This window comes from Micromys minutus, assembly GCF_963924665.1.
Source record: "Micromys minutus genome assembly, chromosome: X".
NCBI classification, from domain to species: domain Eukaryota; kingdom Metazoa; phylum Chordata; class Mammalia; order Rodentia; family Muridae; genus Micromys; species Micromys minutus.
This window is the reverse complement of record NC_137970.1, coordinates 114,085,039-114,100,153: the sequence shown is the minus strand read 5'-3', so window position 1 is coordinate 114,100,153 and position 15,115 is coordinate 114,085,039. Positions and strand designations below refer to the sequence as shown.

The 15,115-nt window shown below is 40.5% G+C and overlaps 1 protein-coding gene across 2 annotated transcripts in view; it reads left to right on the top strand.

The window, feature by feature from the left end:
• FGF13 (fibroblast growth factor 13) overlaps positions 1-15,115 on the top strand; it is a gene marked incomplete at its 5' end in the record, with an annotated part of 514,647 nt that overhangs the window by 434,715 nt on the left and 64,817 nt on the right. Inside the window, 3 exons of one of the 2 annotated variants that reach the window (XM_080910285.1) lie at positions 5,953-6,139; positions 7,961-8,071; positions 13,907-14,010. In XM_080910285.1, the coding sequence (XP_080766411.1) occupies positions 5,953-6,139; positions 7,961-8,071; positions 13,907-14,010 (402 nt within the window). Of the gene's footprint in view, positions 1-5,952; positions 6,140-7,960; positions 8,072-13,906; positions 14,011-15,115 lie in introns of those variants that run through there. The other variant, XM_080910284.1, reaches the window with a different exon arrangement.

Below are 15,115 nucleotides of genomic sequence, written 5' to 3'. Positions count from 1 at the left end.
GGTGAGTAGCATCCTGAGGGAAACCAACTCACACACCCACCTCTATGGAAAAAAATTCTTCTATATCATAAAAGCGTCGGTAGAGAGAAAAAGAGTCATGAATCTATACATACTGACACTTAAGCTCATTATTTTATGGTATCTAATGATGATCAAGGTGGAAGCTCCACCCCAGCAATCTGCCACTTCCCTTCAGATTCTCTTAAATGGCAGAGTAGGTAACTAGAAGCCTTGAACTCAGCTTTGCAGCTACCATGGCAAATTAAACGGTAAAGTGCTGAATTCCTAGCTATGATTAATACCATCAGGGTTTTTATGGTCTTAATGTTCATAAATTATGACTGAACAATGAAAGTTTTATGCGGGTTATAGGATTTTTCTTCTTAAAGGATCAGAATTAATCAGTGTTTGCTCAATTGATTTTAAATATAAATCAGAGGTGGCTTGAGTAAATTATATGGCTTAAGTATTAAGAGAAGGATCTCAAAGAAAGGACATAATGAAAACCAAGCCACTTTCTTAGTGTGGTTCTGAGGGTCCCATAGCTTTTTATTCTGAATGCAAATCAAGACAGCCAATCGATTTCTGTAAAAATTACTTCTAGAGCCTTTTGTTCTTGAAGTAGAAGTCCTCTGAGTGATCTGACTAGGAGAGATTCTTAGGTAGCTAATAAATGTGTCAGGACATGTTATAGAATACAATTGCCACTCTTTTTGTTCCTGGATTTTCAGGATGACATGGACAAAACCTTAAATTGCATTTTTCTTCCTGCTTGAAGTTAAGTGGAAAGAACCTATTGTAATGATTTTTCTCTAAGTCCCTCATTTGTATTTCTATCCAATTGGTTTGGGAGAAAGCTCTTGGTCATAGAGACACCGTAGAATTTGCTACTTCCTTTTCTGCCTTCTGTCCATCCCCACCCCCAAGTCTTATTCAGTGAGTGATCAGGTCCCAGTGTAGCTTGACCCTGATACACTTGAATCTGACCTCTTCCCTTTTTTAGAGCTCATTATCAGTTCTTGGCTGTGAGTGGCTATGGAGTTGTTTTGATGAACTGTTAGGAGGGAGACAGCAGGGGAGAGAGAGAGAGAGAGAGAGAGAGAGAGAGAGAGAGAGAGAGAGAGAGAGAGAGAGAGAGAGAGAGAGAGAGAGAGAGAGAGAGAGAGAGAGGAGGGGGAGAGAGCAGGGAGGGAGAGACAGAGGGAGAAAGGGAAAACATGAGAGGGAACTGGCAAGTGGCTGTGACCATGTTTATCTTTATGAAGGTGTTTGAAATCTTTCATTTTCAGAGTTGCAGAAAGACAGCCAATTGCTTCTTGCTCAAAAGGTTCTGAGACTGTTACTGACTAGGCTGTCTCAACTCTCTTGTTTCTGCTCATCACTGTCACATCTGTTTGAATTTCTGTCTTTTTTCTGGGGAGGCCTCTAGAGAGCAGGTCCCCTCAGCTTCTCACAGCTCATCTGAGGCCTGCCAAAAACACTGACAGGGAACGATCAGCATTCTATGCTCTGATAACTCCCAGAAATCTTGGAAAACAGTGCTACAAACCTGGTTCCAAAATGAACTGACAAAGAGGGGGAACTGAAGGACTTAAGCATTTGTCTTTGGGATTCCATGGATATTTTATATTTTGATGATGTAGGAAGGGACAAGCGGCCTGCACTAGAAGATAAGGAGGAGCAGGGGTGTTCACAAAATCAAGCCAAGACCATCCAGGCACTTTCAAACATTCTGTTTTTAGTAGTTGAAGTTTTGTGTTGATTTTTAAAAGAAACCACACAGTGTGCTGCAGTGCACAGAATAGATGGCTGTAAAAGTGAGATGTTTAAAATGTTGTCAAGAGAACTTACTTTATGGGCCACCTTCTTTTAGGGAGCTAAGAATCCATCTTGGAAGTGACTGACAATGACCAAGCTATTCCTTACAACAGGAAGAAATATACCATACCCACCAAACTCATATGGCCAATTAATGTTTCCTGACTAGCAGGGTGCCAGGATAGAGTTTTTTTTTTTAGGAATAGAGAAATAAAGAAATAGAAGAAATGTTATGAAAATTTATTTATTTATTTATTTATTTATTTATTTATTTATTTATTTAGGAATATTGTCAAGGTATGAACTTGGTGGGTTCGATGGGGAGGAGGAAGTCTGTGGAAAACAAAGATAGAGAAAAATAGACCCGCACAGCCTAGAAGAGTTCAAACAGTGAATCTGGAGGGTATCCAAAAATCCCATAGCAGAACTACTGATAAAGCAAGCCAGGAGAAAGGGTGTTTTGGAAGCAGGTGTCAAAAAAGAGCTCTTATTCTTCCTCCCACTCAAATGTCATCCTACTGGTCTGAGGTGGCAGTGGAGAGGAAATAAAAGACAAATGGGCTTTTCTAGGACGGGCTGCAATTCTGTCTTTCATTTTGCCCTCCTGACATACATAGGACTTTGTTGTGATTCCTCTTTGAGGATTTGAAGCTAATACCCATGCTCTTCTTTGAGTTACTAAACGCCTGGGAGATAGAAATGGGTGGTTAGAAAACCATAAAAAGCATACTTTATTTATAGTTAAGCCAATTGGATAATGTGATTTGAGGAACCAATTTGTTCCATGTACACATACACATGCATGTCTGTGCCTGCAAGTGTGGCTATGTGTGTTTGAGTGTGTATTAGTGTGTGTTTACTTGTCTGTCATATGTTGAGGAGGGTGCCCACAGAAGCCAGAAAACTGTGTTGGACCTCAGTGAGCAGCCTGGCATGAGTACCTAGTACCAAACCTAAGACCTATGCAATAACAGCAAATGCTATTACCCAGGGAGCCATCTCTCAATCCCCATGATGTCTTTCTTTATGTTCTGGGATTGAACTGATGGTGAGTCACCGACAGCTTAGTAGAAGAGAGAGAAGAATGGATGTGGTCTACAGACAGAATAGAAAGTCAGAGACATCCTAATCCAGTGTTATCAATATCACATTAGATATTGTCCCATGGCAATGAAAGAATGAGGTGGAGAATATGAAGAGGTAGAAGTAACTTTTGGGTGCCAACAAGGACTATGTCTTATTTATTCTATTATCCCCAGTTTGGGAATTAGCAAGATCAATGGGAGAAGGCTGATCAATGTGTAATTAACAGTTAGGTGGGAGGAAGAAGTTCTGGGGTGCCTTTGCACAGTAGGGTGACTATACAATGATGAACTGTATATTTCCAAAACATTAAAAGAAATGAACTTGTATATTTTCATGATAAATAGTATTTGATCACGTGTTTTTAACGCAAAACATTACACAATGTATGTATGTTTTAAGGGACTGCGGTACTTCCGTAGGAAGTTTATTTTTTGTATTTTATGCAATAGCTAAAAACAGCGTTTATAGAATAACTAAGAAGAGAATTAGAGCAGGAAATACATGTGGACTCAAGTTGCCAGCTTTGGCCTAGTGGACCCATGTACTTATGTCATCGAGTTCAATTCACAGTCAAAAACCAAAAAAAGTTGATGGTAGATAAGGACTAAAGGGCAGCAGACTAAAGGGCTTGCATACTTGTACTTTGTAATGAGAATTGTCCCACTTGGCTATATATGCTGAAGTCTTCTTCCATGAGTCTGTTCACTGACAGCATCTAACCCAGAGAAGCCAATAAATTCAGACACTGTAAAACATCCTGGGGATGTTTAAGTAAATGGAAAATAGTTCTCCTGGAGGAATGAATGAAAAAAAGAATATATGAACGCCCTTTTCAATTCCTTGTAACATTTCCAAATTATTTGCCAAGTCCATCCCTTTACTAAATGAAACCTTTGTCCTTGTTTAGCCTTTTCATATACTGGATTAGGAATTCCAAAAGAAGATTAGGGGCCCTTGAATAAAGTACCGGTGGAAACTCATTCTAAATCCCAAATATCTGGCCCTGGTACAGTTTCTTCTGATCTAGCTTTTGATGAAATTACTTCCCTTCCTAGTTCCTGAAATTTAACTAATTGCTCTTTCTGAATGGAGACACCTCTTTTTCTATTTGGAATCAATATCACCCATTCGTTCATCAATTATTTTCAATGGATTTTTGACTGATGTAGTCGATATGACAAGGAAATGGGATTATAGTGAACAAGAGGAATTCCAATCGTGGAGGCATCCCAGGCACCGTGGGAGCAAACCTGGGCTCTTAGCTCCTGTGATTCAAGCTGATGTGTTCTTTGCTGTTTTGCAGGCTTGGGGATCAGTTAAGCATTGGTTTTTGCATTTTAGTTATTCTAAAAAGGTCTGGGAATGAGGAGGGAGTCCAGTACAAAAAGTGTAAAGCCCCTATTAGAGCTTTCTATTCAGCCGGAGATCAAACGAAACAGCAAAATAACGCCGTCTAAAGGTACAGAGGTGGCTGGACTATGATCTCTTTAAGGCATTTACAAGGAGTGAAGAAGGAACCTGTCAGTACAAATAAGCCAGCAAAAGGCCAAGCTGATTCCAGAATTGGGGGGTATAGATGAACCTTTCTGGTTTTGAAAAAGAGGTAAAAAGAGGGAAGCAGAAAATGGGAGATCTATGCTTTTTTCCCCTCGAATATTGCCTGTGATACATGCCCAGGGTCTCTGAGTGGCTCCCAAATGGCCAGATGAGGGGGCAAAGAGGAAGGAAACAAAAACAAAAAAAACCAAACCGGGGTTTGGCCAGCACACTTTGGCAATAAATGAAAAGTCAGCAGAAACCACTGGGTGGCAGCGTGGTGCGCTGGAGCAGCTCTGCAGTGCCTGCTGCTGCCGCTATCGTGGGGGCTGAGCCCATCTGTGTGCCCTGGTCTCCTCTCTAGAAGGGCTACAAGTGTCGCCATACAAAACATCTCGCCAGGTCTCTGGTGGGATGTGGGCTATTACTGAGCCGTGTGCAGGAGTCTGGGCAACTTCCTGGAGTTCCGGCTGGGGCTTACTCTGCGTCCTGCACTCAAGGCACACCCTTGCCCCTCTCCTCCCAGCACCAAAGCCCAGCAAATCTCAGCTCCTGCCAGGCAACTATCTCACCCTAGTGCCTCCTCCATCACCTTTTCTCCCCAAGCCTCTTTTAGGAAAGAGGGCTGTGGGCGACGGGGCAGTGTCTTGATCTCCTACAGGTGTTCAAGGGAGCGGGGACTCTGCACCCGGGGGGTGGGGCGGTCGGGGGCGGCGGGCGGGCGGGAGCCAGTAGCTGGGTTCCGGGAGGGAGGGAGGGGCCGCCGAGGCAGGGAGGGGGCCTCCGCCTGGCTGTCGCGCTCTTCTGGAGGGTGCCTGCAGCGACTGAATTCCTGTGCTGCGACGGTGCCGCGCCCAGAGCAGCAGCCTCAGCGACGATGCCAGGCCATTACCTGTTTGATCCCTGCGGGAAAGCTGGCACCGGCCAACTTTTGCCGATCTCCAGGCTGCGAAGTTGCAAGGACTAGTGGAAGCGCCAGAGGGGCCAGGGCGAGGGCGCGCTCCCCCGTGCGCTGCCTCCTCCCTCCTCGCGCCCGCCGCCCGCGCCCGCGGCCTCTCTCCCGCCCGCGCGCTCTCCCTCCGCCCGCCTCCCTCCTCCGGCCCCCTCCACGCGGCACAGGGCGGGGGTGCCGCGAAACTCCGACCCGAGCGGCTCGGACTTGCACCGTGTCCTCGGGGCTCAGGGGCCGAGCGCACGCAGTCACAAGCGCAGCTCTCTTGCCTCCTGCCAGTCTCGCCTGCGATCCCGGCCCGGGGCTGTGGCGTCGGTTCGGACCAAGGCAGCCAGAACCCGCGCGGGAGCCGGAGCACCTTCGGAGGAGCTCGGAAGGCATGCTGAGCCCCCTCCTCGACTGAAGCCGGAGTGCCCAGAAGCCCCGGCCAAGCAAGCGCAGGCTAAGGAGACTTAGGCGGCGAAGGCGCGAGCCGGTGGCAGCGAAGCAGCGGAGGAGCAAGAGGAGGCGAAGGCAGAGAGGGGCCCCCCGAAGAAGTGGTGGTGGTGGGCGTCGTGGCCATGGCGGCGGCTATCGCCAGCTCGCTCATCCGGCAAAAGAGGCAAGCCCGCGAGCGCGAGAAATCCAATGCCTGCAAGTGTGTCAGCAGCCCCAGCAAAGGCAAGACCAGCTGCGACAAAAACAAGTTAAACGTCTTTTCCCGGGTCAAACTCTTTGGCTCCAAGAAGAGGCGCAGAAGGAGACCAGGTCGGAAAGGGGCTTTTGCCTTTATCTTTGCCTTCTCTTACTTTGCGACTGTGAAGGGGGTTGGGGGCGGCATGGAAGGGTAGGTGAGTTTGGAGCCTAGCTAGTGCAGATGAGGCCCCCTAGCCGGTGTGCGTGCGTGGGAAGTCGATTGCTTTTTTTGCCTCAGTAACAGTTAAACAGGCTTGCTGCATTGCAACTGCCCTGGGACAGGCACAGAGCCCAGGAGTGTAGCTTGCCCTGGAGGTGCGCCCTCCGCTTCAGACATGTCACATGCGTGTATGAGTGTTCATGCATGCCCCTGGGCTAAGGGAAGGCGTAACCCAGACAGTCTGTCCTGTGGGTTGGAGATCCCAAGAGAGGAGCAGGGCTGACTTCATTGCACACCCCTCCTGGAAAACCCCGGGAACCCCCATTTTGCTTTCATCACTGCCACCCAGACCCTTCCCCTCCAGGTTCCACTCCCAAGGGGGATATGAGCTTTCCACTGTTCATAAATTCCGTTTCTTTTCGGGACAGACGTGACTTGTGGGGCAGCTGTTAAGGGTTTGCTGGAGGGGTGGTAATAATTCTACAGCCTTGCGTCAAGGATCTTAGTGATCTGGTCGGACTAATAAAACGGATACTTTGACGTTAAATACAAGATAAAAGTCGGGACTTAAATCATTTTCAGGTTTTTGTTGTGGGTCCTTTTGGATCATTTCAGTGCTAAGATTGGCAAGATGTTCCAGAGACAGAAGAAATTCCAAGAGCCTTAGATGTTAGGTTGCGTCAAGGTAGACCTTGGGGGCGGGGATGAGGGGAACACGCAGTTTATCATTCTTAACCATACAAACCGTTCGCATCATTTCCTTGCCTTTTCTTTGACAACTATTACAGCACACCAGACGTACTCATCCATAATTATTCTCTCTGTGTTCCACAAACCCTGGAATTTCCAAGGCAGACATTCGTCTTCAGGTTGCACAAAGTTTGTAATGCATAAGCTGTGTATTAAATTTGTTTAAAAAAGCCTTTACAACGTGTGATTATGTGACACTAATAAATGTTTTAATGCGGGTGTCTGTATTCAATAAAAACAAATAAATCAAGTGCTCGATTGATCTGTAGTGAATCATAATTGAAGATCATTTTAATCAAGAGCCCATGTTTTGAGTAATCATGTTTTTAATATTAAATTTGAAAATAAGTATAATTTTATTTTCCTTCGTCTTCATTAACAGAAACTGTTCTTTATACATCCATTTTCCATAAGAAGAAAAATCTAATAGGGATGGAAATGCCTGTTTCTTATACCCACATCTCATTGTCTTATATGGAATCTCCAGTTTTGTAGCTAGAAGTGCTTTGATGGGATTCCAGGTTAGATACATAACCTTCTACAACTTGTGCTAATTCCTAAGGAATTCATAGCTGGTGGGTTTGGCACCTGGTTGGCAAGCTACTCTACATTATTTCTATATTTATTTTCCTTCCACATGAAAAGTAACACATTATTCAGAAGGCCATTTGCCAACTCATTCAGAATGTTTAATGAGGTGCAGTGCCACTAGGTACCAAAGGGCCAGCTATCAGACATAGACATTGTCAAAAAGCTTTACTGTATTACCAATGCTTTGAAATAGAAATCAATTTCTTTTCAGCTATTCTAAGGCTTTTGTCTGAAACTTCTCATCTGCTTGCTTGTTTTCTTTCTTTCAGAGGACTCTTTGAACATATAGTTTGATCTTCCCCCACTAAACTTGTATGCTAAAGTAGAATTTTGAATCCTGAGTCTCTTCCACTGTATTTATCTATTGACCCAAACCATTGTTCTCTCTGCAGAGCCTCAGCTTAAGGGTATAGTTACCAAACTATACAGCCGACAAGGCTACCACTTGCAGCTGCAGGCAGATGGAACCATTGATGGCACCAAAGACGAGGACAGCACTTACAGTAAGTGACTGCTAAATAAAATATAGTGTGTACCAGCATATTGTTGACATTGGGGTTCTTTTGATTTATTTTTAATTCAAACAAACTTTTCCAAATCCTTATGTCAATGCAAAATGTGATCACGTGACATAACCCTGTTTGCATAGGCTCACCTACAAGGAAGTTGAACATGGGAACATCTAAAAAACAAAGTCGAGCAAATAATGTTGACACTATCTGAAGGATGATCCAAATGTCATCTCCATGGTAATCTATGGCTGTCCTTTGGATTTTATTACTTTTTCCCCCAGAAAAATATCTCACCCACACAGAGATCCTGAAATAGCATGCTGTCTCCACTCTTTAAACTGAGCCTCATCCCAAGAGGCAGGAGTGGTTTCATCCCATGGTAATTCACTGTTACAAGCTTTTGCCCCTGCCATGTTATACCAATACCTCTGAGACTAAGTGATATTTTAACACTGAGTTATTTACATGGTTCTGCCAAGGGATTTCTTTAAACTACACTGGAGACCCTAACGGTGAATTAAGAAGGAAATGCATCAAAAACCAGTTTTTTGTAATTACTGAAGTCCAATGATCTGAAGGTGTTTGTTATATAACGTTTGTCTACAAATATTTATTTAGAGTAATTAAAAATACAAATAGTGCCCCCTTTCCTTCAATATTAATAATGATTGTTTCTTTCAATTTACAGATATCTACAGACTTACTCATTTGTTTCTGAGGACTAAAATTCTTGGTTCTCAGAATTCATTCTCTGTTTTCGAAATTTGGATTCATTTCCCTCAGATTTGTTAGTTCCTAGAAATATTCCTATTGTTGGCTGAGAAAACAGCCAAAGAAAGTAGGTCTGGCTGCTAAGGAATTCTCCGTAGTTCCTTCTTTTGGAACTGCATAACTGTAGTCAGTAAAACCATAGATAAGTGTTCTAGTATTAAGGATTAAAGAATTTTACACATTTTAAGAATGTTTCCTGGGCTGAGGGTTGAAATAGTACCTCAAGAGAAAGTTACCTTTAATTACCCTTGAAGAAAGGGCCTTTTGGTTCCTAGGATGAAGGCCCAGTATATTAAATGGCTGTTCAGTATATTAAATGCCAAATGCTGTGTTTCCCTGATGATATAAAAGTTTTCTAATGAATCCTCGTTACTCTTTCATGCATACTACTCTATTTGAAACAACTACCCAAACAAAGCTGAGCACATTAATGGAATCAAGTAAAATACATCACTATATAATAGTCTATAATGAAATGTTTCACCAAGGTATAGATACAAATTGGTACTTGGGGCCCGAATAAGGGATGCATGCTTCTCTCTATTTTATAGTGTCTCAAGAAAATGAGCATTGTTAAAGGGAAGTTTGTGACTGGCTACCAATCTGGTTGCTTCTATTTACTTTAAATGTTCAGGTTCAAATAAAGAAATAATTTGGTTCTTGTATTTCCTCAAAATGAAAAGTTTTGTTTTGTTTTAAATAGATGATTCAGTATGTCATCTCCTAATAAGAGTGATATGACAAGCTCATAAAGATCATAGAATACATATTCATTTTAGGAGATGCACACGTAACACACACAGAGAAGTGCACACACACACAGCTACATTTCTTACTATGGATATTTATACTTTTTGGAAGGTCATGATTCTTCATCACTACATTTCCATAACTTCTTCCTGTGTTGTCTTATAACTCTGACATGTCATTTCTGAATACTGAGGACATTCAGAGACCTTTAAAGGACATAGCCAGGTAACAAGAATCCATGTATAATCTGATTGAAACATGTAGTGGTAAGTCAATCAAAGGTAAATAGTATCATAACATGCAGCATGCAAGTGGAAAGTATCACAAAAAAGCAGGCCAGTAGGGCTTGAGTTCGTTGGGTTGAGGAGCAACCAGAGCCAAGGGAGATAACTTCACTTCCCCATTGCTACTATGCCACATAGCCAACATAAAATATACATGCTTAATGATTAAATTGATCTACCAGCTTTCAAGTGTAACCATTCAGCTCCATCTATTCCCCCACCAAGGCAAACATTTTAAGATTAATTTAAGGTGATTATTTAAATGAATGGAACAACACAAGTTTTGTGTTTTCAACTATGAGTCATTTCAATAGTGTTTCTTCAACATGCATTCCCAGTATTGTGTTTATCTTTTTCTTGTTACCATAATTTTCTCATTTAATTCAGTTCACTTATTTTTATTTCATTTTAACTTTGATATAGTAAATAAGATCACATGATAAAGCAATTAACTTCATGCTTTATGTGCATCTGTTTCTAAATCCATGATTGATGCTATGCATTTAAGGTCTTATGTAGATTTGTTATAATGGTAATGTAAATGGTATGGACATAAAATGCATAAATTATGCATTTTTCCCGAAAAAGGCAAAGATGATGGACATTTCATAGAAGGTATTTTATAATTGGGCACAATGAACGTATTTTTAAAAGATAGATTTTTTCCCTTTTCTCAAAGTTGGGATAGTTTTGACAGTTTAATGTGCCATGATTCTCTAATACTCATTAAAATAATAACTTTATTATTATCTCTTGGAGAACTTGAACCAGGTGTGGTTTTAGCTTCAGTACTGTTCAGTGTCAAGGGAGCTCAGGGGAAGTAGTTCCCTTAAGTTAGAAATGTTTGTTTTTGTATTGTCACAATAGAGAACAATTAAAAGGCAAAATGGAGGTTACTTATACAAATTCTCTTAAATCCACAAAATGAATGAATGAATGAATGAGTGAATGAATGAATGCATAAATAAGTGTTCAAGCATGGTGGTGTACACACCTGAGTTTGGGGCTAGTGTGGCCTACAAAGTGAATTCCAGGACAGCCAAGGTTACACAGAGAAACTTTGCTTTAAACAAAGCAAAGTAAGGACAAACAAACTAAAAAAAAAAAAAAAAAAAAAAAAAAAAAAAAAAAAAAAAAAAAACTCTAAACATCCAGCTAAAAGATTTTAGCTACTTAATGAATGTCTTTTAGAAACATAAATGAAATCAATTATTCTCCACAGTAAGAAATTTTTCATCCTGATCAAAATAATATTTTTGTTATTGTCCAGATCTATTTAACTATGGGTCCGGTTTTCTGTCAAAAGGTCGCAAGCCAGAACAGAACAGAATTAATGCCCATGAGCACTCTAGATGAAGTTGTTGATTACTATTGAGATTATTCATAACAAAATTCAAGTATGTTTCTGGACTTAAAAAAAAATCCATCTCTCCTGAAATTAGCATTGCCTTAGGTTACATTACATGTATCATTGTTTATATTCTGAAGAAATTGAGACTGTTTAGCCTTTGATTAAACTAATCCTAAAATTAAATTATTCATGCTTCATCTTAAGCTCATAAAAATGTATTACAAATTCAGAGAAGGCAGAGAAAACTGCTTTCATGCATGCCTTTAATCCTAATATTAAGGAAGCTGAGACAGGAGAGTTTCCTGAACTTTATAGTAAGACTCAGATCTGCCAGAGAAAGCAAGATTCTGTCTCAGAGACAGGGAAGAGAGCAAATCCACAGTGTATAGGAAGTGGTTCTGTCTAAGCTTACCTCCCCTGTAACATTTTGTGTTTTGATTTGGGAAGACTGCCCCTTCAGAAAACCTTAAAAGCAACTCAGTTTGTAATTTGTCTTGACTGTCTAAAAGAAAATATTGGACTTCTGTGTATGACCAACTACCTCACAATTTTCTACTCTCTTTCGTTTTGGCACACGCATGTTTGTGTGTGTGTGTGTGTGTGTGTGTGTGTGTGTGTGTGTACATGTCTGTGTCAATGTCTGCCTTTGTACCAGCTCCATAAATATTTAGGATACATATTGAAAGGTGAAGGGCCTCGTACAAGCTCAATACCAGTATCCAAGAATAGACACTATGGATTGCTCCTTTAACTGTCTATTGTTTGAAATGTAAGCATTTCACTTCTCATTAAACCACAGTCTGAGAGCAGTGAAAATCAACACAGAAATCCAATCCGTATCCATGTCTTCTCTCCCCTCCTCCACCTCACTTCTGATGTTGAAAGCTATGTTCATACAACTAGGAGGATTCAGAATATTGTTTTATAAGACTAGGTTCTAGAAAAAATTTTGCATTTCATTTCTTATCTATCTTCATTATCAATTTCTATAACCTAATATGGTTTCGGGCAATGTTGGTTTTATAATTGCAGTATAACATGTAGTGATATTAACTTTAAATTAACCCACCTGGAATCATTTTGTTTAATTTATGGTAGGTCTCAGAGTTCTGAACTATGATTGCCATCTATTATACTCCCCCAGAAAGATGATCGTCGTTCTATGATATAGTTTGGTATTAGTCTACGAATGTGTTTTGAGTACCTGCAGTGAGAAAGGAATCATCAACAGAACAAGACATGGCTCATACATGATATGCTCAAAGAGATTAGGTTTAGTTCTCGTACATTGCATTGTCAAATATATCCTGGGTAGCAACTTTGCAATTAGTCTCCAACACTTCCTGTAACAGAAGGGTCCAGCATTTGATATGGTGAGTATGGAATGAAGTACTATCAATGGCCTATTGTAGGAACACTTGTATTTTTAACTGTACAATATGTCCTATTTCCTCTTTGATAGCAGCAGATTTTGAGGAAATGATACATTGTAGACTTCACAGGAGGTATTTTGTTTGTTCTTTATTCATATTTTTACACATACTATCATACCTACTGTAACAGAATCTATATGCACAAAGACACGTGAGTCTAGAAGAAGAAGCTTATGCATGGGAGCTGTGCCTTTAAATTCTTGTTCATGAAAGTAACAGACCAGTTTAGCATCCCTAAGGAACATACAAAACAGGGCAAAATTCTCAACATTCGTCTAGGACTCTTGAGAGAAAGGTGCACAGGATATTTCCAAAAGATGTGTGTGGCAAACACTACGTTTTAAAATGTACTGTTTTATTTTTGTTCAGGGTGTGGGAGGGCAGAGACAGCTGGTGGTGGGAGGACACCCACTGGTTGTCTTCAGTGAGTGGTGTGTGGTGGTGAGGAGTGCTTGGTGTAAGTTTCATGCAGTCAGACCTTCAGACAAAGCAAGGAAGACCATATTAGCCTGCTTTCAGTGACTTTGCAGGACAGGTTACAATAACAAAGAACGCTTTTCTTCCATAGCTTAGTTTTATTCCTATACCTATTAACTTTGAGACTAAATGCCAGGAGCCTGTACAACTCTATCATCCTGAAAAATGCCAATTCTTTATGAATTACTACTCTGGGAATAGAGGAATACAAAATAAGTTTTCCTGCAAGTCCTAGATTTATTTAGACGTTTTTGCATTGTAATTAATACATATAATTTAAATGAAAATTTTGAAGTAGTGTGTCTCCTAAGAGTGTAGGGATTTCTCAACAGGTAGTTCCATCTAACAGTGCCCATGAACATTTCAACAACTGCCTAGAGAAGCAGACTAAGAGCTGACTTTGAGAAGGACAATGCTATTTTAGTATACACCATGGTTCCTGATACTTTACCCCACCCCACCCCCCAAAATGTAAATATTCGCCACCTCCAGTGCTCTAAAATTCGGGATGTTTCCACCAAAGTCTTCCATTCTCCCTGGCATGTTTGAGAGTATGTTGTTATTGACTCACTTAAGTGAATATAATCAGTAGTCAAATACACTAGAAAGTAGAACATAGCTATATTTGTATATGTCTAGATACGTATGTCTAGAGTCATTTAGTTTACACTGTTTTTAGGAAGCCAGACACTACTACGGAATATACTGGAAAACCATGAAATTTGGAATTGTAACATTTTCCCATTCTTTGACATTTTAGCTCTGTTTAACCTCATCCCTGTGGGTCTTCGAGTGGTGGCTATTCAAGGAGTTCAAACCAAGCTGTATTTGGCAATGAACAGCGAGGGATACTTGTACACCTCGGTGAGTCCTTTTGTGCATGCTTTTGCAATCTGTGTTTTCATCTAATATGAAAAGAAAATGTATGTTCTTTTGATATAGATTCTGGTTTTGATGGAAAATATCAGTGGGACAGGCAAATCATTTTCTGGTGACAATTATAGCTCTTCCTAATTAATCAAGTAAAACTAGCATGTCTGACAGAGTGTGCCATTGGAATAGTAAGTGCCATTATTTAATGTCACTGTTTGCAGCTGTGGGAAACAAACCTGTTCCTTAACTACATAACCATAGCTATCCCCATTTATTCTTGAAGAAATTAACAAGATCCCTCTTTAGACCAATTTGAGGACACAAAAACTGGTTTGAGAAGGACTCCTCAGTTTTCATTACTAATCTGTTCAGTTAGAAAAATGCCATCTGTTTGTATTTTAATTTTTTAATTGTTTGAATTATCAAAAATTATGGGTACATTGTGGTAATTCAGTTATTTTCATACAAAATATTATGTTCAAATCAAGAAAATAAACATTTCCATCCCTTTAAGCACATTTAACAAGCACATTTAACTTTTTTGATCAACAGTTCTACTTTTGGAGTAGAGTGTGCTATTTTAGTACATTTGTAAAATATTGCCCAATCAGAATAATTATGTTTCTTTATTATAATTTTGTGTCTTGAGAGATGGAGGATATGGCAGTCCTCCCTATTCTATTCATTCATATTAGATTATATACTATCTATGACTTTTTCTGTCAAGCAAAACTTAACCTCTTCCTGCATACAGATTCTTACTGATATTTATTCTAACAACAATGAGGAGACCGAAATCTGTAACATTTTTCAGATATATTGATAAATAATATATTGATAAACAGTATAGGCTACAGCTTAATGAGTACCATGGGGCCAAATGTACTTTTTAAGCAAATGTTTTACAATTAAATGACATAGTGCTAGGGTTAAGATTTTGTTTGTTTTGCTTGCTTTTATGTTGTTGTTGAGACAGGCTTTTTCTCTGTAGCCCTTGTTGAATTGGAATTCACTCTGTAGAGCAGGCTGGCCAGAAACTTAGAGATTTGCCTGTCACCGCCCCTCTCTAATTCTGAGATCAAAGTAGTGTACTAGC